Source organism: Poecilia reticulata, linkage group LG19, assembly GCF_000633615.1.
Source record: "Poecilia reticulata strain Guanapo linkage group LG19, Guppy_female_1.0+MT, whole genome shotgun sequence".
NCBI classification, from domain to species: domain Eukaryota; kingdom Metazoa; phylum Chordata; class Actinopteri; order Cyprinodontiformes; family Poeciliidae; genus Poecilia; species Poecilia reticulata.
Window position 1 is genome coordinate 7,063,736 of NC_024349.1, and position 25,636 is coordinate 7,089,371.

General features: G+C 37.0%; 1 protein-coding gene across 4 annotated transcripts in view; it reads left to right on the top strand.

Annotated features, from left to right (window-relative positions):
- plce1 (phospholipase C, epsilon 1) overlaps positions 1–25,636 on the top strand; it is an 81,317-nt gene that overhangs the window by 34,864 nt on the left and 20,817 nt on the right. For all 4 annotated transcript variants that reach the window (XM_008436706.2, XM_017310983.1, XM_017310984.1 and 1 more), the window contains exons 6-14: positions 1,856–2,043; positions 3,154–3,296; positions 15,747–15,901; positions 16,693–16,860; positions 22,683–22,828; positions 22,928–23,075; positions 23,166–23,276; positions 23,369–23,478; positions 23,560–23,676. In XM_008436706.2, the coding sequence (XP_008434928.1) occupies positions 1,856–2,043; positions 3,154–3,296; positions 15,747–15,901; positions 16,693–16,860; positions 22,683–22,828; positions 22,928–23,075; positions 23,166–23,276; positions 23,369–23,478; positions 23,560–23,676 (1,286 nt within the window). The remainder of the gene's footprint in view (positions 1–1,855; positions 2,044–3,153; positions 3,297–15,746; positions 15,902–16,692; positions 16,861–22,682; positions 22,829–22,927; positions 23,076–23,165; positions 23,277–23,368; positions 23,479–23,559; positions 23,677–25,636) is intronic.

The window sequence follows — 25,636 nt, forward strand, 5'->3', positions numbered from 1 at the left end:
ATATATATTGCAATGAAAATACTTTATCAGTGTAATCCATGTTTTCTCCATTTTCTTTGTTTTCCATCATCTCTATCTCCATAAAACTTTCTGTGTTCTTCAGTATATTGATAAATAAAATCTATATCAGATGTTGGCTTCAAGTCTTGAAAGGATGGAAAAATCCTTGCAACTGGCCAAAGATGTAATTGTTTATGTTTATGCATAATTGGCATATACACAGAAAGAGGGCAGTGAGCCTAAAACATAATAGCCTTCCAAGCAATCTTTAATGATTGCATGATGTTGCACAATACAGGGATTAACACAGTGTACTCTTATTGTTTTACTGTACAGTTATTTACCATTTTGTGTTGGTCTTTCACATCAAATACTGATTAGACATGTTGAAAGTTGTAATTACAATGTAAGGAAATGTAAAAAATAAAAGTACAATAAAAGTTCAATAGGTTTGAATATTTTGCAGGGCCCCCACATCTGCACCATGTGTGTTATTTTCTGACATTTCTACGTTCCGAGTCAGTGATTATATTGAGGATGAAATGTGAAGTTAAATTTATTAACCTTTCACCCCCCCCTTTTTTTTCTTGTCAGCACTAATATGAAAAGGTTCAGAGGCACACTTTCCCTGGTCATAACATTGGAACTGTGTTTTCCCATTAAACTTTTATTGCTCTCATCTCCCTTTTCCTCACCAACATTGATTTGGTCCAATTTTTGAAATATCAGTCCCCACCGGAGGCATAAATGCCCATTTAGCTTGCCGCAAAGTGTTGTCTTAATGGCTTTTCTCTGAAATTTGTACCAGGAGAGAGTGTCTGCAGCTTTACTCAAGGACAAAGAACAAAACAATCGTTTTCAATAACTGTTTCCTTTTGTTACATGGATCTTGTTCCAAGAATTGAATGATCAAAAGGTGAACTGTAGGGGGTGTTATCCTGGAGATCAAAATATTAATTCTGACAGGTCTATGGAGATTTCTCTTTTATCTCAGGCCTGTTTCAATCTGTTTTCACTGTTTAGCTACATATCTGTCTGCCTCTCTGTGTGGATGCTTTTTACACCCCACCTTCCATCTGTTTTGTGCCACAGTTATGTTTCTCTGTTAATTATTTCTCTTCACACATCGACTTCCGTTCCTCCTAAAGGAAATTGCTTCTGTGGATTACCACATGAGTCAATATAACAGCGCCTTCTGATTTAAAGGTTTGCCTGTTAGTTGAAAGTTCTGGAAGAAAGCACATCAAGTTCATTTAAAAAAAAAGGAACAATTAACCCATTAATCTAATGTGTTTTCTATATTTTTGTTAATAAAAGTGGCTTAATTACAGGTAAGGAGCAGAAAATCACTATAATCCTTTAAAAAATATGTTATTCCATAAGGAAAATTTAATGTCGTTACACATACCATTCAAGTATCTTCAGATAGTCTTTGTGGATGGTGATAGGCAGGAAGGAATCTCCAGTAGCAGTCTGTCTTGCAGCTAATCTGAAGAGACCTCTGATGGAAGACTGTTACTGTAGTACAGTCTCATAACTGTCATTAGATGCTAACAGCTCAATTTCCAGGCGTCAAAGATGATATTCCACATTAAATATGTCCTGTACCATATCTTCAGCTATTGGCAAGTACTGCTAATCCACCTCTTTTGATTTTGCTGCTTCCCTTTAAATCTCTATCTGGCCATATGGTTAGGAAGCTTGGCAGAGAGACATTTGAGTTAGGGATATGATTCTTTCCCATTTTGATCGATGGAAGAGATGGTTTGAACTTCTCCCTTCCTTTCATTCCAGTTTGATTCATGCCAAATTATTTATAGAAATTTGATCTACTTTTCAATTACTCCTTTGACAGGTCACCAGCTGTTTGCAGGACAGAGAAGAAATCAATCTAATTCATCCTTCCAGAAAGCTTCTGTCATCTCAGCCTGGATGTGCCTGTCTCAGGGAGTCTCCATGTCCACTCCACCTTACCACACCAGTAGGACTGGACTTGAAAACCTGCTTTAATCCCTGGTGTTACCAGCCTTTTCATCCACATAGGTTTGTTAACATTTTCGTTTCTGCTTTAATTGTCAGTCTGGTCAATTTCTGAAGCAGCATTTCTCAAAGACATGTAAAAGTATGAAATAATTGTGACCTTTCAAATAACAGATTTGAAAGGTCAAGTCATTTATGGTCTCTGTAAAATGGCGGTAAAAGACAGCCTCTAGAGGTCGCTGCTGCAGCCTCTCTGTTTGATATGACCCGGTCAGCTGGAGCCAAACCAAACATATTTATTAATCATTGCAAAGTTAAAACCAAAGTAGTTGATTTAAGAAGCAATGGGACAATTCTTTCTGTAAGTTTTGCCTAAACATGACCCGTTGAAACTTCAATTAAGGCATATTATGAGCCAAATTATCAACAAGTCATATCAAAACAGAGAAGAAGCAAGAAAAATCTTGCTTGGAACATCAGCATTTGTATCCCGGTTCAAAGCTCCTCAGAAGAATCCAATGTTAAATTAATAGTTAAAGGTTTTTCCCTCTTGGATCATCTTGCTCCAGTCATATTTGTATTGATTAGCATAAAACCATTAGCATCGTATGAACACCTTAAAAAACACTATGCAAAACTGCAGTGTAATAACTGGATAGATTATGCACATCAAATTACATGTGCTTGAGTTTGCAGCTGACAAGCTCATGTTGTTGCATTAAATCTTTTGTTTTCTTTTTCATCTTCTGACTTCAGATGAATTATTCCTTTCACTGCCCAGTACAAGATATTTATTCTGTTGAATATAACTTTAATTTACATAGATTGTTTTATACTTTGATCAAGAAGATGAGAATTAGTTTTTTTTTTGGATGTGAGCAAACCTAAATGTGAATTATTCCCAATGCTGCAATCTCCTGTGGTATTGTCATACACAAAACCATGTGATGTGCTGCAGCAAATTTGACATTAGACATATTCTAGCTGTACATGTTTGTATCCCTAAAGTTTGCTTCAAATATAACTGTTTTCCCTTTGTCATGTCGGATTAGTGCACATCCATATCTCACAATCATGATCATATGGATGCTGTAATGCGGATAGCATCGTTTCTAGTAGATATCGATTTCACTGTTTAGACTAAAATACCAAATACCACCTTCTTATTTCCAGATTATATCGTGCTTGCGACCAGAAGACGCTGCTGTGTTCCCTGCTCACTGGAGCTTTCCTCGAGGCCACGGTTTCCCTTGGTGCTCGGGCATCTCTTCCCTTCTCATTACCCCCGTGCTCCAACGGCCACGCTGTGCTAAAAGGTGAGTCTTTATACTGTATCATGTAGGTACAAACATTCACATTGCTGTGAAAAAGGAGCGAAACCTTTGTAAACGTAATTTTGGGATAATGTCAGATAGAGGTACACATTTTCAATATAAATAGTTATCCTGATTAGTGGAGGTGTATATTTCTGACCATTGTACAAACTTGTGCAATTCCTTGCATACATTTTTACCAATTGGAAGTTAATTAACAGAATTTTTCTGTTATTACTGCTGTGAACATTTTTTTTTGTAGCGCATATCTAATAAGTGAGACTGTAGATTGGTTTCTGTGGTAGTGTTAAGACAGTTTCCACTATACAAATTACTGCATATTAAGGTGTATTTGGTGTTTGATGCTATTAAAATAGGAAGTTTGTGTTAGATGGAGTATCAAACATTTTTGATTTTGATTGTATGTAACTGACCTTGAAACTGAGTTTTTGATTGGATTTATTGTAATCACTCAGATTAATTTAAATTAAATATCTTTTGAGGTAACATTTGGATTTATCTGGTACCAGATTGATAAATTGAATGGAAAAAACTCTTTATTGTACCTTTATTCCTTATAACGCCATGATTGTTGTCAGGTGTGCTAAAGTAACTCACATTTAACAGGGTTAATAATAATCAGCTGTTGCATTTGTTGAAAAGAAGAGGTTAATACATTGGAGCAGAAGTGACTGAGGGATGTCTGTGGTTCTCAGTATTCCCTCGTGGTCTCCTGCTCTACTTTCTGCCCTTTTCCCACATGATACATCCACAGGAGGATCTGGTTTGTTTGGGATCTGCAGCTGATTCCTTTGCTTGCCCTTTTCCTTTCGGTCCTTTCACGTAATTCCCTTGTTGTCCTTTTTCCTCATTATACCCTCTTTTCACTTTCCATGACATGCTCTCTCTTTTTTTTCTTAAAGATTTTGTGGTGGGATATGGAAGAAGGTGGAAAGATCTTATCTGCTCTAGATGTATTATTACCATTTTAAATCACCGTAGTTGCAAAACAAAAAATGATGGTGATCATTTATGGTGATATTTTTTATTTATTCATTTATTTTTTTTACGTTGTGATTGACTAATGGCTCTCAAATTTAGGATTGTGACACCTTTTGGGGTCACAAAACAATAAATGGGTTCTTGAGTTCTTCTTTAGAAAATAAACTAAATAAAACTCATCACAATAACAGCCATTTCTGGAGAAAGGGTACTCAAGACAAAAACAGTGCTTACAAATAAATTGGTAATCTGTTGATGCTGCTTGTGATGTCATTTTATCTTTATTTAAAGTATAAAAGTTTGAAAAGTGTGCTGTGCTTTTGTTTTTACAGCCCTAGTTTACAGTTTGATGGATCTGTTCAGGATGTTAGTTTAACTAAAGTGTAACTTTATATGTATTAATGACAGACTTTTTCAGAGTTTTATTTGCAAAACAATTAGTTTTTACCACCTTTTCACCTCACTATTATGTTGTGTATTTGTTGGGTTGTCACACAAATTCCTAAAAGAAAACATTACATTCTATGGTCGTTATAAAACTTTTTACAAGGCACTCTGGAAAAACTTCAACAAATGTCATCCAAATGTCGTTTTTTTTTTTTCTCACCACCATCATACTCGTTTCCTCTGTGTCTCTTTCTCACTCAACATGACTTCACTATCAAGGCAGTCGAGTTGTTGCTGGGTTGTCCACCTTCTCAACAATGACATTACGTATGACTTAAATGTAAGCTGATCCTGACATTAATTTCCACTGGCACAGATCCAGGGGACTGGCTGTCTCTGGCAAGATCATGGAGACATGCACTTTGGTGCTCACGTAAGCACCGAAAAATTATTAATCTCTGTATTTGTTTTTATTTGACAGGCAGTGTTATCAGTCATGTTAATAACTTTTTATTTTTTATGTTGTGCTAACTTTTTATTAGCACGTTTAGAGGCAGGCAGTTGGACACATACAGAGTGCATATCTTCAGCATAACATTGTGTTCTGATCGTGTGGATGTTGGAGCAAACCAAACAGAGCTGGTGAGGTGCAGAAGGAAAATGATTTGAGACGCATCAAGAATCAGAGGCGCAATGCAAAGTCACGTTTTTAATGTGACATACGTCAGTTCAGTCTACTAACTAATGTTTTTTGTTCATAAGGTAGTAAAAAGGTCTTTACCCCCTTAAAAATGTCTGTTTTTGCATTTTATCACATTCAAATGTTTCATATCTTCAAATATTTTAGGCACGGTTTTGTAGATTCAGATACACTTTCTTGCTTAAGTGAAGTACTCAGTTGTTCAGTGGCATTGGAAAGTTGAGTTATTGTTCATAAGGTTGAGAAAGTTATCTGTTTCCATCTATGAAGTTTAATTATTCTAAAACTTGGCCTTCTGATAGAGTTTAATACTTGCACAGTGCTGGTGTGGTTTGCTTTCCATTTTTGGTATCGGTTTTCTTGTCAGTGTTTCAGCATAATAACCTGGTTCTAATCTTTAAGGCCTGCAGAAAAATGCTGCTTCGTTCACCCTTGATCTTTTTTATGCAATTCAGCAGATAATAAACATGCTTTCTAGGGGAGAAAGGAAAAACTTAAGATTTTTATTCCCTCCGAAGAGACTAGTTTAAGTGTTTATTGTAAGAACTATTGTTAGCATCAGGACATTTTCTGTCCATTTGGATGAAGATGTATTATGTACTTATTCGTAGTTGGGTTTCTGAACAGGTTGTTGAAGAGTTTCGTACACAAACATGATGATAAAATGTCTCTGTCGAGGAGACGCTGTCTGTTGAAGAATGTCAGTTTTTCTGAGTCATGTCAAATGAAAGACATTTTTAGTGTATTTCTCTTTCTTTGCCATGTTTTAAGATTCCAAATATATTTGTCACAGGAAAAAAGTGTTTTTACTGCATGTTTTCTCATGCATGTTACATACAATCTGAGAGGACTTTTGGGATTTGGAAGTAATAATATCTGCAAAAGGCTATTTCAGACATGTCTTGAGATCATTTCCTGTATAGCATATTTTATTGTGTCGTACTGCTGAAAAGGAAGTGTGTGACTTAGTTTCAAGCTACAATCCTTGCAAGCTCAGTTTTGGTGTTTCTTTGTGTTTCCGTCTTTTTTTTGTCTCTCTTTTGCTCAGTCATCACATTACATTGTGTGGCATTCCAGTATTTAAAACTCACTGACAGCAAATATTGTGGGGAGTAAAAGCAAAGGGAAGTCTCAAAGATTTAAGATTACATATTGTTTAAATGGGTAGTATTTCTAAATATACTCAATAAAACAAACATTCTTTATTGTGAGATTGTAGACATCGATGGGTTTTACTTTGGTCAAAGTGTTTAAATTATTAGATTTGTTTTATAATCTCATTATACACTTCACAACTGTCATTCATTGGTTGCAGTTTTCAAACCCAGCACTTAAATGCTCATAACTAATGGATATGTATTTCAATTACCCCATGCCAAACTAACTATGTCTCAGAGTTGTAAAATTTAAATAACAAGCAGTAATTAATTACAATAAACCCAACTAAATATCTTATTATTATTCTGCACACATAAAACCTTTGGGATTTTTTTTAATTTTTTAGTTTTTTATAGTACACACAACTGCAGAAAAAGGACAATCTGATTTGAATAATTTAAAAGGCATGGGGAAATTTGCATTTACAAATTATATTCCATCTATTTGTAAATCTGTTCATCTTTTCATCCACCTGTTTGTCCATATTAATGTTCATGCTGTGTTGGTTGTTCAGTTCAAGCCTGACCACTGCAAAAGTGGACCTTAATTCATCATGAACTTTTTAATTTATACTAAAAAAATACACTAAGATGACTGAGAAATTTAGTTAGATAAACTGGAGTATCCCTGCATGAAAATGTGGGGTACATGGAAAAAAAAGATTGTATTTTTATTTAAAAAATATGAGTGAGAGAGCTAATTGCATTTTGATATTCATGTTTGCAGGCGGTCATTAATCAAGCCAATGCATAGCTGACACATTTTTTAAGCATATTAAAACAACGCATATTTGCAATACTTGATCAATCGGAATGGATAGCCTAGGCTCCACTTTTCATTGTGTTTTATTCAACACAACATTAGAATTCACAGCAGGATGAATCACATTTTAAATCTTTTTCTGGGGAATAAAAAAGTCTTCATCCTCTACAATTATTGACACATAAGATTCAGAAGATGTGCACCTTACTTGATATTCTGTGTACTAGAGGTTGGCACTGCATTATATACTGCCAAGCAACAGTTTCCTGACAACACACCTCTAAGAGAACCATTGTTTTATGGCATAATGTGTTTAACATTGTTTTGCAATGACCTCCAAACAGCTTCCTTCCAGATTATCTGTAATTCAACTTGTCTGAAAGTTGCACTATTTGGAGGGTGCCAGAGTAAGTTGGATATAGCCATAATTTTCTTTCCAAGGATTCAAATTCATTTTTGTAAACATTGTTGTAATTCAACAATTCATTGTAAAGGTACTGTTTTATCTTCTTTTGTATCTTAAAAACGCTGCTTCTGTTGGTCCAAAGGAATTAATTAGATCAAAGTATGTAATTATATATTGGATGTAGGGGTGTACTGGTGCTCTATCCAGAGTGTACCATTCCTCTTGTCCAATAACCTCTGGATGTAGGCACCAGCCTGCATGCCGACCTGCAAGGATAGATGGGTGTATATGATGGATGGATGGGATGTAGGGGTGCGAAAGGGAAAAATGTTTTTTTGTCTGAAAAGTTGCTAGATGTAGCCACAAAGTTGGTGAGTTGGCATCATTTGGGTGACTGTTGTTAACTGTGCATGTGCAGATATGATTTAGTGGGTGAGTCCCTCTCTCTCAGCAGTGCAAAAAGTGGCAGTGGCTGATTTCCAGACCTTTGTGGAGGTAAATAAGATCGGTTTCACATGTGAGTTTTGGTCGACCACCCAGAATTAAAGAAACGTTTGCCAATTTATCAGTGCACCCATACATTAAGGGAAACCTTAATTTTATTTCACAGATTATCAGCTCCATCAAACCGTTGTCATCGTTTTCATCTGACCTGGCATAGCCTGTATCTCAGAGAGAGAGAACAGCTTTCTATTTGTTTCTGGACTGACTCTGTTTGTTGCCTAAAAACACCAGATTGCATCAGAGTTTATGTAAAAGTTAATGTTTTTTTATCTGATGCAGTGCTGCAAAAAATAAAGTAAAAATTAACTCACTTTGCTGCACTTAGGCTCTTTCTTCAGTTTTAAGGTCTGTTCTTGGAAATTCTCTAGCATCTTGCACATGACTTCACATGACAAACTGTCTCCTTTTCAAACAGCTTATGTAAGTAACTAACGAAACTGTCAAATTAATAAATCTAAAGCACGCAGAGACAAAGTGTAAAATCTGTTGGGTTTTCTGTTTATATTTACAGCCAACCTGACAGTAGATGAATTGGGGGTAGATAAAATGGACTGCTAAGTTACTTAATGCATGATTTATAACTATGCTTACTTCTAGATAGCCTGACATTGATGGAAAACCTGTGTGTTTAGGTCTTTGCGATAAACTCCCTTTCCAAACAATGAACAGAAGATACCAGGATGTAGAGCAAACAGTGACGCAGCATCCGATGCCACAAACGTAAGTTGGATAACGGTGGCAGAGCTTTAAAGCTAGGAGGCACGCAAACTGCAGAACATAGCATTTACTTCTCGGTTCATCAAATGTTGCAGTGATATTATAATTTGCTTCAGTGGCTAATAGTACTGACAAAAATGTCAAAGGTGTGAAACGGCAAGGGAGCAAAATTACCAGCACCTGTTTTAAGTCTTAACACCTCTTCATGCCCATTCATCACCATTTTCCCAAACCTAATTCACTGTATTTGTATCTTAACCCTGGTGTTCACAGGAAATGATTTCATGAGTGTGTATAGACTGTGAATGGACGAAAGATTTAAAAACCTTACAAACCATCCACCTGCTTCACCACCTGTAATGGTGGGCCAAATTTGTATCATTCTTGAACTGTGATTGAGCCACACAAAGTCATTCTGAAGGCCAAACTCTGGACATAACTGCAGTAGATTCAAAGTGAGCAGATAAAAGAACATGTCTTTAAGTTGTTGCTTAAATTGCAGAGATATTAAATAGGAGAAATGACTGGAACTCTGCTTGCAAAGATGCACGAGTAAACAAACTATATCTACCTGTTCTCATTTATTTTTTGGGAAGACTGGGACACAATCGGGGAGGAAAAAAGGCGGAAAAGATTTGTTTCTTTTGATTGTCAGTTGTAACTCATTGCTTTCTGAATGTTGGTGTGGTTGTAGGAATTCTGACAGTGTTTTTATGTGGAGTAGGCTTGTTGGCTTAACTGTAGTATAGGGCTGTGAACTATGTGTAGTGTCAGAAGGGAGTGGGCGGGAGACTTATGAGGTTATGTCAGAAAGGGAGAGAGAGCGTACTAGAGAGAGAGACAGAGAAGTAATGAATGTGGTGAAGAGAAGGAGAGGAACCTCTGCTGTTACTTACAAGAACACCAAGCAGGTGAGTGACAGAGAGCAGATAGTACAAGTTAAAGAGTTCAAGTTGGAAATGGACTTAGGGAGAGAGAAGTAGAGAGAGAGAGAGAGAGAGAACAGGAGAGGGAACAGCTGTGGGAGAGACGGGACTGCCAACTCAAATGTGGACAAGTGTATCGTGGTCACCCTGGCGCTGAGCTGTCAGAACGGAGGCTGAGCAGTCAGCTGTGTCCAACAGCCATGAAGCACTCGCACCAAACGGACTTCAAGCTGATCAGTGAGTAGGGGGAAAGTGAAGCACAGCGAGACTGCAGGTTTCCTCGCTCTGCAGTGCAGGGACATTGTAACTTTAAAAAGCTTGCCGGTGATCTAATGGTGAAAATATGGAGAATTGATCTGTATATAAGTTTGCTTGTATTTCGTGTGGGGTGAATAGGTTTTTGCAATAAGGACAAAAAGGCATGCTGGCACATGCTAAACTCTGCCTTCATTAGTGAAGAAATTGTTCTAGTACCTTAGCTGCAGCTGCCCTAGTCTGTTGTGGTCATCTTTCAGTTGTTATGCAAATGAGGCATCCAGGAGTCTATTGATGTGTTGGAGTACATGTTAATTAGTAACTCTGATTAAAGTGAAGTGCGTTTTACAATGGATATTGTTTAGGAAAGGTTACATTTAATTTCAACTGTTTAAAATTTTAGATTAGACGATCATGTGTCTTTGCTCAAATTGAGCATTTGAGAGAATACACAAACCACGTCTTTAAGGAAGTGGTTTATGTCTGTTTCTATGTGTTTCTGCAGACTTGAAACTTTTTTAGTGTTTGAGTTTTAACTTTAAGTGCTCCAAGCTAAAATGATCATAATTTATTTGTTTATTTAAATTAGCTCATACTTGGCTCATTTTGCAGTGCTTTAGCACTAATAGGCTGTAGTTAGAAGAAGCAAGCTTCTTTATAAAGTTGATTCTCCTGCTAAAGATGTGATAAAAGCCTTAAAATTAATTTTGTTTTGATGTAAACAATTATATAATTGTTTATTTTGTAATTCATAACTTAATTTGATTGGTTTGGGGAAAAAAATAAATGTTTTCAATAAAGATTTAAGTGGGACCCAAACAAATATTATTTTTTTTAAAAACAATTTGAGGTTAGATATTGTATCTGGAAAAGTTTAGTCATGAGTAGACTCATACATTTAGTAATTTTGAAAAGTAATTTTAGAATGCTATTAAAAATGTCTTTCATTTCAGTATTTCAGTGAGTGAAACAGGCAGATTAATTACACGGATGAAAATCATAAAAACATCACACCAATAAAAACAATTTCAATGCATTTATATGCTATAGAAAAGTCGAACTATAGAAAAAGTATGTTTAATACCTTCCTCAAGGTTATTTTCAAAAGGCACTTTTAATCTAACAAATATTCCTCTTCAGAACACATTTTCTAATTTATTGAATATGACTTTTTGTCACTAAAACTGTGGAGGGTAAATGAAAACAACTTCACATTGTGATTCCTTTAGATAAAGCCTTCATTAGAACTGTCCAGGAGTTCAGAGTCCCTGTCACCAAGTCCGCATTTTATTGAACAATCATTATTCCACGTATTTAAGACTGTGGAGGTTACTGTAATTGAATGCAGGATAAATGAAAACAATTGCACATTGTGATTCCTTTGCACAAAGCCATCATTAGAACTGTCCAGGAGTCCAGAATCCCTGTTAAACTTCAGTCTGATTAGTTTAAGTTACTGTGAAGTACAAATGACTTTCCATGGGGTGAGAGTTTAAACTCCATTTTCCTCAAACATTAAAAATCCTTCAGTACTTGTACAGATGTTTTTGATAGTCCTTGGTTTCATAACACAGAACTGTTTATTGGATTTGTCCAAACGTCTTTTCTCTGGTTTCTGTCACTGCCTTCATCTCCACAAAAAAAAAATTAGAAAAAAATTAAACATTAGATGCCTGCAGCTAGTCCTTTTCTCTGAAAGAGTTAGTTTATCTGATCATAAAGGAAACTCTCTGATAAGCAAGACATGTTAGCAGTTTTACCGACTGTTTATTGCTTCTGCAGCAGTAAGAAAATCTGCCCGAGTGTATTTATGCATTCTGAATCATTACGCTGTTTTTGATCATTTATGCTTGCTGTGTTTTAGTGTCTAAGTGCTGTTTATTCTACGGTGTATTCACTTTGAACAAGAAACTTAAGTGTTCAAGCTATTATTTACACATCTGTTATGCTTATTAGGGCTTGGTTTTATCAAATCTTACATTTTACTGAAGATCTCTATTGGGTGAGAATTTGCCATCCTGAAAAGACAAAAAAAAATAAAAATAAAAATCACAAATTCTTATAAATTCAAAGCAGTGATTTGTTAGAAGTCATTTGACTAAGAGATTTTTTTTTGTTAGATCATTTGTTTTATTGATTCATAAGCTCAATATGTCTCTCTTTCTCTCATTTATTTAATTCTAATGAGTAATTGTGTTTATTTACATGCAGCTTACTCTGGTCCATCTAAAAACCCAGGTCTCTGTTCAGTTGAAGCGAACTCTGGTTCAAATCTGTATATGAATTCAAAGCAGACCAGAGACCACTCCGAAAGCACGAAGCTGGCTAGAACAGGGCATCCTGGTTAAATATAACTAAAATAAACTTGCAAATTTTGTTCTAGAGGTAGAAACGACTCATGATCTTTTTTTAACCACTACTGTAAGTCCAATCCTGCTTCAAAATCAGTAAAAGAAATGCTTCAGCAGACGAGAAATAACCTTTTGAAATGATTTAGCGGAATTCCAAATCAAAATCTTAAAGAACAACTTTGGCTGTCATTTAAAGAAGGTCAGGAAGATGACATGTCTTCTCAATCTGAGTTAATGGATCTTCAGAATGTTATGAAAACGTGCATTTATGATATTTTTGTTGAATGTCGATATTGCCTGTAATCCACATTATCATTTCCTCTTGCATTTCTTTGTCATTATCAAGACTTTCTCATTTTTTATTTGAGCTCCAGTAAATCTGTCACTAAAATCTATATCAGTTTTGAAGATTAAAGAGAGTGCAGTTCGAGTTGCCCACTTGTGTGAATGTTTTGCCCTTGAAATATTATTCCACCTAAGTTTTATCAAAACTGTCATGACAATCGTGAGGCAATATATTGTGTAGCTTTACTGAATGCCAGTACTGAATCAAAAGGTGCTGAAGCGAGGTGTGCATGCTTATGCAATCACTTTGGGGCATGTGCTTTAATAGATTTGTTCCCGACCTTATAGTGTTTAAAGTTGAATTTTACGGGATGTTTGTAACTTGAGGAACCTTTGGAGACCATGAAAGTGTCTTTCTCATGGTTTATTTTACATCACATCAGCCCTGCATTTCAGCAGAGGTGTGTAGTTCTTTTAATCAACAATAATTATTCTGTAGCATGGCGTTTACCTATGTTGAATAGCCATAGAAAAGTTCCATCATTTTAAAAGAATAAAATTAAAATAGGTGTATGGTAAACCATATTAAACGCTGCAGTTCTTAAATGATTCACCCCTCACATATAAACGTAATCAAAACATCTGTTTCCTGTCGTCAGGACACAAATAGTCAATGTACAATTGTTAAAAAGGATGTTCGGCTAATCTGCATCATCCTCTACTGCATTCAGAAGTGCTTCTATTAAAGCACACACGCAAAACGAAAACATGCACGTAGGCCTTTTGTATTCATCATGCATTATAGATGAGTAAATCCATGCATAATCACAGGGACATCACTTTCAATTAGTCCTGGCTCATATTCTACCAGTCTTAAAGGAAGAGGAGCGTATTCTTAAAAATATGTATGATCGTGTGTATCTCGTGCATCAGGTAAAGTTAGATACTGTCCACTTCTCACTGCAGGTTGTAATTATTTGACTTTTTTCATTTAAAATAAGCAGTTTAAGCTTCATAAGTAAAGTAAGTGAAATAATTTGAAAAGCTTGACAATATACATTGATTACGTTTTGTTTCCTGGCCGTGTTCTCCCTCATAGTGTTGGTTTACATTTAAATTATTTTCTTTCAATATCTTCAAGACCTCTTTGTCACTGTCTTGGCTAACAGCTGTGCTTGACTGCATTTGTTCAGAGGAAGAAAAAATGAATGAGCTGCTGCAAAGTCATCAAATGAAGATGAATAATTTGAGCTTGTCTCAATTTCCACTTCACAGGAGTGGCAATGTAGCAAATAATTCTTGTAAGAAATATGCCTCACATCGAGCAATACATATTTAAAGTATATTTTCATTAACATTAAAGCCTACTTTTTTTAGTATGTAAGCAGTAAGATTTTCTTTTCTACCTATTTGTCCGTTACAATTTATTCAGAACATTTTTAAGCTGCTTCTTTTATAGAACTGAGATGTCTTTAATGTTATATTTCAGTCAAAAAAAACATACATCATAATATTTCTACAAAATAAAATAGTTAATTTCTTATAGTTAAAACAAAAAGCAACACTAACTTCCATTTACAGCATTTAAAAATATTATTCATAATTCATTTTTAACAAGTTTTCAACATGTATTTTAAGGGATATTACTCTTTTTTACAAGGCGTATAAGAAGCTGATATAAACTGCTGTTGTCCAAAGCCGATTCCACTCAGTGTAATTCTTACACATACTGTGTCCTCGCTTTTATCCTGCACGCTCGTGTGCACACATGCTGAGAGTCCATTATGGAAGCTGTGAGGCCGGATCCACAAATCAAACTGTGTAAATAAGCAAGTTTTGCTCCCGCAGAGCACTCACTGCTGTTTCCATGCCTACCTGTTGCCAATCTTATGGGTTACCATGGTCGGCCTTTTAAGTGAGTGTCTGAATACACACAGAGTTTTGTGTCTGCGTGGTTGCAGGAAGAGTAAATAGGCTTCTTCATATGACAGCTGACAATGACCAGAGAGACTCTAGGTCCTGATGTTCGTGTTAATTGATGTACATCGTCTTGCTTTTACTATCAACTCATGCAACTATGCAACTCATAATCTCAACACACCAATAAGCTGAAAGTGGTCTATGTAAAGCACTTGTCAGGCACTTAACTCAAACATCTTGGTAACAGATAACAACAGATTATGTTTATATAGTGGTAAAGCTGATCCAAAAGACATCTTCCTGTTTTCTGATTAGATGTGTTGCCATGGCTTTGGTCTGACTAATCACCAACCCGTACAGACCTCATCCTGATGGATTGTTGTAGAAGTTCAAGCTTTTTTTAAGATAGGCATCATGTCCTGATGGTTGCAATATGAAACGTTTGAAAGAGTCCTCATTAAATGGTTCCTGGAAAAGCTCCTGCTGCAGAAAAAAAAAAAAAAGGTTTGTTTATGCGGCATTCTTCCCGACAATGCACAGAATGTCCACCTGGCAGCCCCTGAACCAGTGTAGAAATTGTCCATTAGTCCTTTGTTAGCAGAGATCGGGACAGGTTTGCATTCGTGCGAATGTGTGTGTGTGTGTGTGTAAACAGACAGACTAATGGGCCTGACTGAAATCCAAACACAGGAACTTGCAGGTGATCTGTGCTCTTCTAAAGGGAGAAGTGGACTTGTTGACTGATGACGACTACATGGTACACAGGGACTTTATGTGTCTGGAAACTTTAAATATTCAGGATTAAAAAAAAAAACACACATTTCGGTGAAGTTTTAAACTTCTAAGGTTGAACGGGAAACATCAGCCTTTGCTTGTTCCTGCTTTATCTCCTTTTTAATGTACTGCCATGTCCATGAGTAGTTTCTGCTTTCCATTCCCACCTTCTCCTCTTCACCCCTCTGCATCCTTTCTACTTACTCTTCCTTAAGAAGTTATAGATGTTGAAATGACCTAAACACGTTGTGCAGAACTTATGCTTTGTCTTTACATGTCTCCAATCCTCTCTGTCTCCTCATTCAGAGCGTCAGCTGGCCAACAGTATGACCAGCAGCAGCTCTCTTCCTCCCAGTGTGAGCGGGATCAGCAAGGAGCTGGCAGAGCTGCGCCACCTCGTTCAGTTCCCAGAGGAGATCGCCTGCATCCTCACAGAGCAGGAGCAGCAGCTTTATCAACAGGTAAAATATGCAGATAAAAATTTAGAAATCTAAACCAAAAATCTCTTACAGTACTGATGCCACTTCCTATCAACTATGACCAGCTTTCATGCTTCTGGTGAAGAAGAGCATCCCCCAAGCATGATTCTGCCACTACCATGGTTTATGTTGACGATGGGTTAGATAATTTCCGGCCACTCACCATTTTTCAGTCATCTTAAGGGGTCAATATTGGTCTCATCTGATCAGATCACCTTCATCCACAGGTCTGCTGTTTGCTTTACATGACTTGCGGTAAACTTCATGTAAGACTTTGTATGATATTCTTCAACTTTTGCTTGTTTCTTCCTCCTCATCCATAAAAGCCACATTAGTACAGTAGATGATAAATAGTTTCCCTAATTCTCCCACTTGAACCGTGGATCTCTGCAGCTCCTCCAAAGTTACCAGGGGCTTCTCAACTGCTTCTCCCATTTGTTCTCTCCTTGACCCACCTGTTGAGTTTAGCTGCACGGCCCCGTCTTTGGTACATTTGCTCAGAAGATGGATTCATTTATACTTCATGACTTGTTCAAAGCCTGCAATATTGTTTTTAATCTACCTCTGCCTCTGCTGACATTCAGTTGAGCTTTATTTTGATTTAGGCCTAAATGTAACTGCATGACATATCCGATTTTTAATTGTTAAACACATTTAAACTATGCATCAGTTCCCTACCATCCCAAGTAATCTGCTCTACTTTGATCCTTAAAAATTACATTGAAGTTAAAATGTGAGAAAATGCACTTCACCAAGTGTCTGTCTTTCTGCAGGTCTTTCCGTTAGACTACCTCTGCTTCCTCACTCGAGACCTTGGCAGTCCGGAGTGTCAGACCAGACGCCACCAAAACCTCAAGGCCTCGCTGTCAGTGCCGGCCATGCCCACGCAGAATGCCCAGCGCAGCAATGCTGTGGAGGACCTGGTGGCGCGGTTCAATGAGGTGAGGCGACCACTTGAGAAAACTAGATATCTGGTTGAGAGTTTGTTTTTTTTTTTTGGCTCATTGCTTGCGTTGATGTAGATTTACAGGAACTATTTCCTTTATGATATCTGAACTATGCGTGTTCTGTGTTTCGGTTTTAATAGCCACATGAAGTCACTAAAACAACTTGGCAGCGCTGGTGTTTATCTTTAAGACTCTACAACATGACATCAGTGTGGATTAGATTATCAAAACCTCTAAACATTTTTTATGTTGTTACATTATGCAAATATTAATAACASAGAATCAACTAAATGGGTTGCTTTTTTTAAAATTTGCTAAGAATGTTGTAAACATGGTGACACTATGCATCTCATATTTGATATTGATGTATAATTTCCTCAAGCTGGATCCTCCCTAGTGAATAACCATGCAAGTCTATCATTGTAACACAGGACGTGTGTTTATAAGCCCATTTATTAAGTTGGCTAAACYTCTACTGTCGTGCCTTGTTTCTTTTGGTGAATTCAACTATAAACTGTTATAAAAATGCTGACAAAAAATAAGTGTTCGAAGAGCGGGGATTGATCGGGAACGATGAAGTCATCTGTAGGTTGCACGCCTGCTCTATCAGCTGGTTTTCATTTAAGTCTGCAAGAGGAGAGACATAAAATAGTTCTCCAAATGTGCAGYGTGACCATATATGGGCAGAGTGGAACGAGAGTCAAATGACAGCAGTGATTCTCCCCTCAAGTCAGTGATGAAGCCCTGAAGTGACTTCCTACTCTGAACTTTTGACTTGGATTTAAGAAGACATATTTTCTGAGTGGAAGTGTGCAGTATTTTGGATTGTAATCATCTACTATAGTCATTTTGGGGTTTAGGGTTGTGTTTTGCCATTATTGGAATTCCTGTTTAGATGTATTTGTCTTAGTTCTGTCTTACAAACTAGAGGTGTTGCTTATGGATTTTGAATTGAGCAGCAATACAGAAATGGATAAAAAATAAACAAGACATTTTCAACTGTGATGTAAGTAATAATGGGGGGAGGATTTAAATCCACTGATCAGAGTCTTGCAATTTCTGGTCCTTGCAAACACATTTAGGATTATCTAAGACATTAAACATTAAAATCTAATATTTCTGCCGTTTTCTATTTATGTCACCTCGCATGTGCTAGAAAACAATTGCTGTGAAATAGTCATTTACTATTTTAAAACAGACACAAAATGAACACAGATGGGACATTTTGAACTCTTGTTATCGTGTTATTGTAGCGATTAGGAAAATTCTGAGGCCGAAATTTCTGAAACAGCTTCTGCAAACATTCCCCAAAGAATTTAGCTATGATATTTCAAATTCCAGCATGTTCCACTTACTCTTCYTGTTATCAGCTGGAAGTCTCRTTCTTTCAYATTTTYCCGCTGACATGTCTCAACATGTAAAGAAATATAGTCTGAAATTGTTCTCAGACGATAGAGAAGATCAAACTTTAGAGTTTCTGTCTGACCAATCACCAGCCTGGGCTGGTCAAGCTTGGTTGCATTGAATAGCTTATTTTTTTTTAAATGTATCAAACTTAAAAGTAGTGCTTGTTAGTTTTTTAGCTTGGGTGAAAAATATTTTACTTTTCTATTGAATTCCACATTTTAAAGGACTGTAAACTGAAAAGTTTAGGCTCTGTATTATTAAGTTGATCAGAAAACTGTTCRGATGTGCATGATGGTAAATCTAATCCTGCACAAGAACTTTTTAGTTGCAGTCTAGATATTTATGGGATTGTGGGATTATTTTTTCCCAGTTAGAAAGTTTTAAACTGCTGTCTCTAGTTTTGCACTGATTGTGATCCAGTTCATTTTCAGGCCATGTAGGGATATAAAATTACTTTCCAAGGGAAAATCAGCAAGACAGGGAATGGTGAGAATTTCGGGCCTCTTTGTATGTCTGTCTCGGGTGTTTAGCTTTGACAGAATCAGTATGTGCTGTGTTAAGTCTGTAATAGCTCTCTGTCAACCTCCGTTACATAAGTCTTGTATCAAGGAGAAAACGACTCTCAAAGTTCAGCTAATAACAGATGGAGACAGGCAGGCTGAAGGACAGACAGACAGGCAGATGAACACATACGAACATCAAAGGATCGAATTGTACCCGACTCCAGTTTGGCATGTGTGTGTATGTGTGTGTCGTGCTGCCAATTTAAAAAGGAAAAGAAAAAAAAAATGGCTCGCTCTGGTGTGTTCACAAGATGGTTATTGTTTTAAGACAGTCTCTTGCATAATCTTATATTGGCTTTTACCGATCTCACTGTATCTAATATCTTCTCATTTCCTGTCTGTTATTTGTCCTGTGCAACACTTTTGCTATCTGGAATATCAGAAGAGTCGCCAGGTCCGAGCGCTCCCTTGATCTGTGGCGGCTCAGAACGCCACTTCGCAGATGGTCAGGATGGTCAGGATGGTCAGGATGGTTAGGATGGCGACTGCAATTTAAACCTCCTTGCTGACATGGTGTTACACTATGTCATGCTGCTGAAAGTGACTGATAAAACATTTTCATGCATGGCACGCAGTTCCTGCCTCACCTAGAACACAGAGGTGTAACAGATAAGAGTGTAGGGCAGCAGTTTGTCAGAAAGCCATGCATAGTAGAATCTAGAACAAGCCTCTAAACCACTGATATTACTACAGCCCTGCAGTTTTAGAAAGCTCCAGGATAGACTGCCTGTGTTTGAGGTTCTGTATCTGTGTGAAACTGTATCACCGGCGTGATCAGTTTCATACCGGTAAGGCTAGAAAACGTCCTGACTGCAGAAAAATAAAATCCTCTAGAAGGTAGAGATAGCAGAAATGAAGACAAAATATTCATGGCATTATAATAATGAGTTGGAACAACAGTGAAAACATGATGCTCTGCTGTTTAATACTATGTCACAAATTATAAGCAATAGGCTTAAGTTTCTTAGCCTTTTAATGAATCCCCATAAAATAATAAACAGATAAAGGGTGTGTTTTACATCCAAAGCTATAGTGCTATTGCTGTACCTGTAATAATGTTTGTGGAAAAACCAGCAAAAACACTTAATCCAGTTGTTATGAGACAGAAGTAGAAGAACAATGAGGTAGATAATATTTTGATGAGGCCTTATGAGAAAAAGAGCAGTGTAGGAGTTCTGGTTCAACATTTGCCGGTTACCTTCTGCTCAGTCAGAAGCAATTCACGGATATCCAACATATACTGGCTCAGCATTCAAAACTAAACAAATTGTAAAGAGCTTGGTGGAGCCACGCCGAGCTGGTTGTTGTGCTTTGTTCAACACTGTGCAAAATCATTGCTGTGCGGTGAACACAATGCAAATTAAAGTGGTTCTGAAAACTCAGGCTGGTGGAGCCAGTTTTGTTCTGAAAATCCTTGAGGGTTTTATTTTTTATTGTAGCTCCTCTAATGTTCCTTACTGATAAGGCATCAATGACATTCAAATCTATCAATAACTTTTATTTAATGCATTTTTTGTACTTTTGGTTGATATTTTGTGTCTGCAGTAAATAAAACTAAACTAATATAAGAAGCCAGTTATTTACAACTGAACAAAATAAGCAGGGAACCACATTTATAAGTTGCGTATTGATAAATACTTATTCGATTATTTTCTTACAGGACAAAGAAATATGAAAAAATTGTTGGGTATTTAAAACTATGTATTTTACAGTATTTTGTAGACCTTTCTGTGTGTGTGTGTGTATGTCTTTTGGTGGCTTTATTTAGTCCTTGTGAAGTTTGACTGCGGTTATCTGTACACATCCTTACATAAGCCAGTAATAGATCCTTAGGCCAGGGGATGTTTTTACCACCTGCAATAGGGTTAGTGTGTGTGTTTTATGTGTGTGTGCGACTACATTAATGAGGCTCTAATGCTTGGAGACAATGACACAAGAGAGCAGGAAGCTTTACGGATGAGGCTGTGTGTCCAGCCCAAAGAATGTGACCCTGATCCATATCTGGTTCGACCATCATGTGTTTGCACATGCACAGCTGATGGTCATCCGATCTCCCCATGTCTTTTCTGTGCGTGTATGCGTGTGTGTGTGTGTGTGTGTGTGTGTGTGTGTATGGGAGGGACATGATCTTGTACATATACTGCCAGTTTAGTCACAGATCTCCAAACTAGAATGCATGAGCATCATTGAGACCACACACAATAAAAAGTGTCAGGATTTGTCTTATGTCACCAAGTTGCAATGCACCTAGTAACGACACAGTCACAACAGAAACAAGGCAACCAGAGATGTGGCACATTATGTCATGAACTTATCTAAACGAATCAATAAGGAGCATTTGCAAATTAAACATTATAAACTCTACATGAGCAACACTATACACCGTTGTTAAAGCTGTTGTTTAATGTTAAAGTGTTGCATAAATGTATTTCATTTTAATAATAAAGGCCTTTCACACTTATTCACTAATTAGTTGCAATTTACAGTGCCTTACCTCTTGAACCTTCTTAGCCTCTAAGTTCAATGCATTTTATTGGGATTTTATGGAAAATGCAATCACTAAGTATTTCATAATGAAATACTTAGTGATCTCAAAACTGCAGGATCCACTTGTATTCAGCTTTCAGTAATACTTCTATATCAAATCAAATCTCCTGATTAGCTGGTGTGGCGCTCATTTGTGTTTAGTCTCCACTTAATCAATTTTTTGTTGGACTGCCTTTCGCTGCAATTATGGTTGCACGGTTTTTGTGGCATGTCTCTGTCAGCTGAATATATGTAAAAAGTTAAAATTTAGCTTATCTTTTTCACAAGAAAGATGCACAAAAGCTCAAAGGTGAACCTCCATCCCATTTTCAAGTCAAGTCTGTTGTAGCCTCTAACATGTTTATTTTTAAAAGATTGTCTTATATTTAACTCCACCTACCTTTCTATCCACTCTGATCATCTCATCTGTCGTTTCTGGAGGATAAAGCTGCTGCTGCTGCCATGTTTCGTTGTGGAAGGCATAGTGGTGGAGAACACTATTTGCATCATGGGAGAAAAAGTGAAGTTGATGGAGGAGTTTAAATACCTCAGTGTTCACTTGGACAACAGACACAACAGTGAATCACTTTACAAGAATGGACAGAACAGACTGTACTTTGTGTGGAAGCTTAGGTCCTTCAGTGTTTGCAGTAAGAGGCCCCCTAACGTCTATAAATCTGTTATGAAGTGCAGTGTCTTCTGCCTTCACGTAGTATGAGCGTCAGAGGCAGTTACTGAAAAAGAACCCCTGAAGAAGCTAATATAGAATATAGTTATAGAATATAGAATATATAATATTGTTCTGTTCTGTATTGTGGAACCTCTAGACATTATTGTGCAAAGTGCCTTCAGTCAGAGGCTTCTTCCGATATGCTGTTATACAGACTGCTGCTGCTACATCTACAGCTATAGATGCTGCCCATAGCCAGGGTATATAACAGCTCTCTGAAGAAAATCCAAGATAATATGAATAAAAAAGAACATTTAACTTACTTTTGGGAGCAATAAAGTTTTACTGAATTGAATTGACTTCAGTTGTTATTTAAGAAGTCTTAGTTTTTCTGAGACCTTTACCGAGCCTCTGAGATTTTTTGTTTTTCTTCAGGGAATCGATTAAATGATTGAATACAAATGATTCCTCCTTTCTTCAGCTGTTTATGTTAAAGAATGTTGGTGAATCACAGAAAGTCTCAATAAATTGATGTTTGTGGTTGTAACTTGGCACGGTTTGAAAAGGTGGAAGATATATTATCACTATTGCAAGTTACTGTTTATGTCAACTGTTATTATGTTTTAAGTATGTTTGTTTTGGACATGCAGGTGAGTTCCTGGGTGACGTGGCTGGTTCTGACGGCCGGGTCCATGGAGGAGAAGAGAGAAGTTTTTTCCTATCTTGTCCACGTCGCCAGATGCTGCTGGAATATGGGAAACTACAATGGTGTCATGGAGTTCCTGGCTGGACTAAGGTGCAGTGAGACATCCAAGCTATTTTAATGCGCTCACATATTTATCACTGTTTGTTTTGCTAGTTTTAAATCGGAATTTCCCACCGTTACTCCTCACAGATCCCGTAAAGTGTTGAAGATGTGGCAGTTTATGGACCAGACGGACATCGAGACCATGAGAAGTTTGAAGGATGCCATGGCTCAGCATGAATCTTCTTCCGAGTACAAGAAAGTTGTGACCCGAGCGCTCAATATCCCAGGCTGCAAGGTCCGTGTCCTGGCAGACGATGTTTATTAAACAATGAATAATTATCTCTGAATGTTCTGTAATTTATTTTCCTTCACACTTCTTCTGCAGGTGGTGCCATTCTGCGGGGTTTTTCTAAAAGAGCTTAGTGATGCACTGGACAGCACAGCAAGCATCATCAGCCTCAAACAATCTCCAGATAACACGGATGACTCGATAGAGGTGCGACAAACGGTGTCATCTGTGGATATATTCCAATAATTTCAACATGTAATTGCAGGAAATATCACAGCTATTGCTCCGTTTGTCTCCAGTTTGTGTCCGACTACAGCGGGCAGCATAATTTTATGTCTCGGTCTGGGTCTGATGGGCTGCACGTCCCAGACAAAGAAGCCACCGTCAGCAACATCCTGCAGATTATTAGGTAAGCTGGAAATGGTCCACTATGTTCCCAGAAAGAGGAACCATTGTCTGTTTGTCTTACTTTCCTCTCCCTCATCCTCAGATCATGTAATCGTAGTTTGGAGTCTGAAGAATCAGACGAAACATCTACCAGTCCCTCGTCAACCGGTCCATCCCTCACCTACAGATGCAACTCTTTACGGGACCGCTGCCGCAATCAGTTAGTTGTTTTCTTGCCATTTTTTCAGAAAGCTATTTTTTTTTCAAGTTATTCTTTGTTTTTAAATAAATTAAATATCGTTATTTTGTTTAAGAATTCATTAGAATATTGAATGTTTCTGCCAACATGTTGTTACAAAGCATAAAGACAGGTCTCCATGAACTTCCTTTCAAAAGTAATTTTACTTCATTAAATCAATGCAAAAGTGAAACTTGTTTATTTGCTGGTATTAAATTAATTTTTTAGTTAAGTTTTGATGCACTTGCGAAGGCAGAAGGGAATAGTTTTTTTTTTTTTTCAGTTTTAAGTGGCTGTCGATTGTGTTGCTTGGAAATGTTGATCCTTTGTGCCAAAGTTCTGTTTCCAAAATTGAGTTTTTTCCTTTCTTATTCATTCGCAGACAATGACTCATTGGCAAGGCAAAAAAATATATTGCATTCAAATTTACATCAAAACTATGAATACAGAGAGTGATTGGCATTGGCTGGTCAGGCCTCAGTAAAAACACTGTTGAATCCCTGCATGCACAGTTGCAACATTTTTCTGAGTCATTAACATTTTTTGAAAGTTTAGTTTTAAAGTAAAATATAAAGAATTTCAGCCCTGTGTTGACATCCTACAAGACTGGATTGAACTAAATGTTCTCCAGCCTCTGATTCTGGTTGATTTTTCTTCTTTTTTTTTCAACACAAATAGCGGTACAAGATAATGGGTTTGCAAAGGAACGCATTTGCAGATTGTTATTGAGATGAAACCGAGCTCACATAAAACCCCGTGTCACAAAGAAAAAAGATAACAGGGTTGCTTCCTGTCAGGGCAGGAAGGACCAGGGCTCTGGTAGTTCTCAGGCCACTGGTGGCAGGTAGCTTATAACTCAAACTGGAATTTAGAAAGTGAAAGAAGCAGATTTAATCAAAGTTTTGACATAAATTATTAATTTACATTTAGTCATTTTCTCTGGCTTTGACTACATATTGCAGGTAAAGATAAGAACACTGCTTCTTTTTGGTTAGCCTTATGGTTTTCATCTGTTTGGACTACAATGTGACAGCGGTTTATTGCTTCTTTTCCTGTGGTCTGGATCTCTTTTACTCTTTTACCTGAGGCAAATGCCAAAACCTTCCTCTGTCCCCATTTTTTCCTTCTCACTCTTCCTCTCTTCGTTTCCCCCCTTCTTTATTATAGTTGCCATTCATTTAGGACAATGCCAGAAACTAAGCCTGTGTTGTAAGTTGTTGCTATAGTGGTTGAATACCAACTGCAGGAGTTTGAACAGTGTGTGTTCAGGCTAAGTTGCAGTTTGAGCTGCAAGCCAGCTACTTAAAGGGCATATATCATAATTTTTTTCAGTTGTGCTCACTATGTTCGTAGTTATTTCTATGTTTGAATTTGAGAAATACGTAGAAAGGTTTGAAAGAAAGAAAGCCAGGAAAAAGCAGAACACAGCTTGAAGTCGCGGAAGTGAGAAGATGTCAAACACTGGAGGGTTAAACTTTATTTATAGAGGCAAGTGTAACAAAGTGCTTTACAAATGCTAAAAACATACAAATTATACAAACGTCAAGAGGATTTGCAATGAAATTTTAAATATTACTAATAATATTATAGAAATATTTAACACTTGCCAAAACTGTCAAGATATAGACATAAGCGTAATAAAAATGTAAACAGGTAACTTGCATCCATCTCATCCTCCATATATGGAAGTACATGTTTTGTTTTAGACATCTTGTACTGCAGGCTTTCTTTGTATCAGATTTGCTTTTAAAAACAGTGTAATATCAAACTGTGATTTATTTTTATGTTGTACTTGCAAAATTGTGATGTTTTAATGCTAGAATATGATTATATTTGCCCTTCGTGGAATAAGCAGTGATAATTGCATGCTGATGTGTTGCTTGTACAATCACCTCCTAAATCAAGTGTTTATTTATTGGGTTTTTAATGCATTTTAATGTCT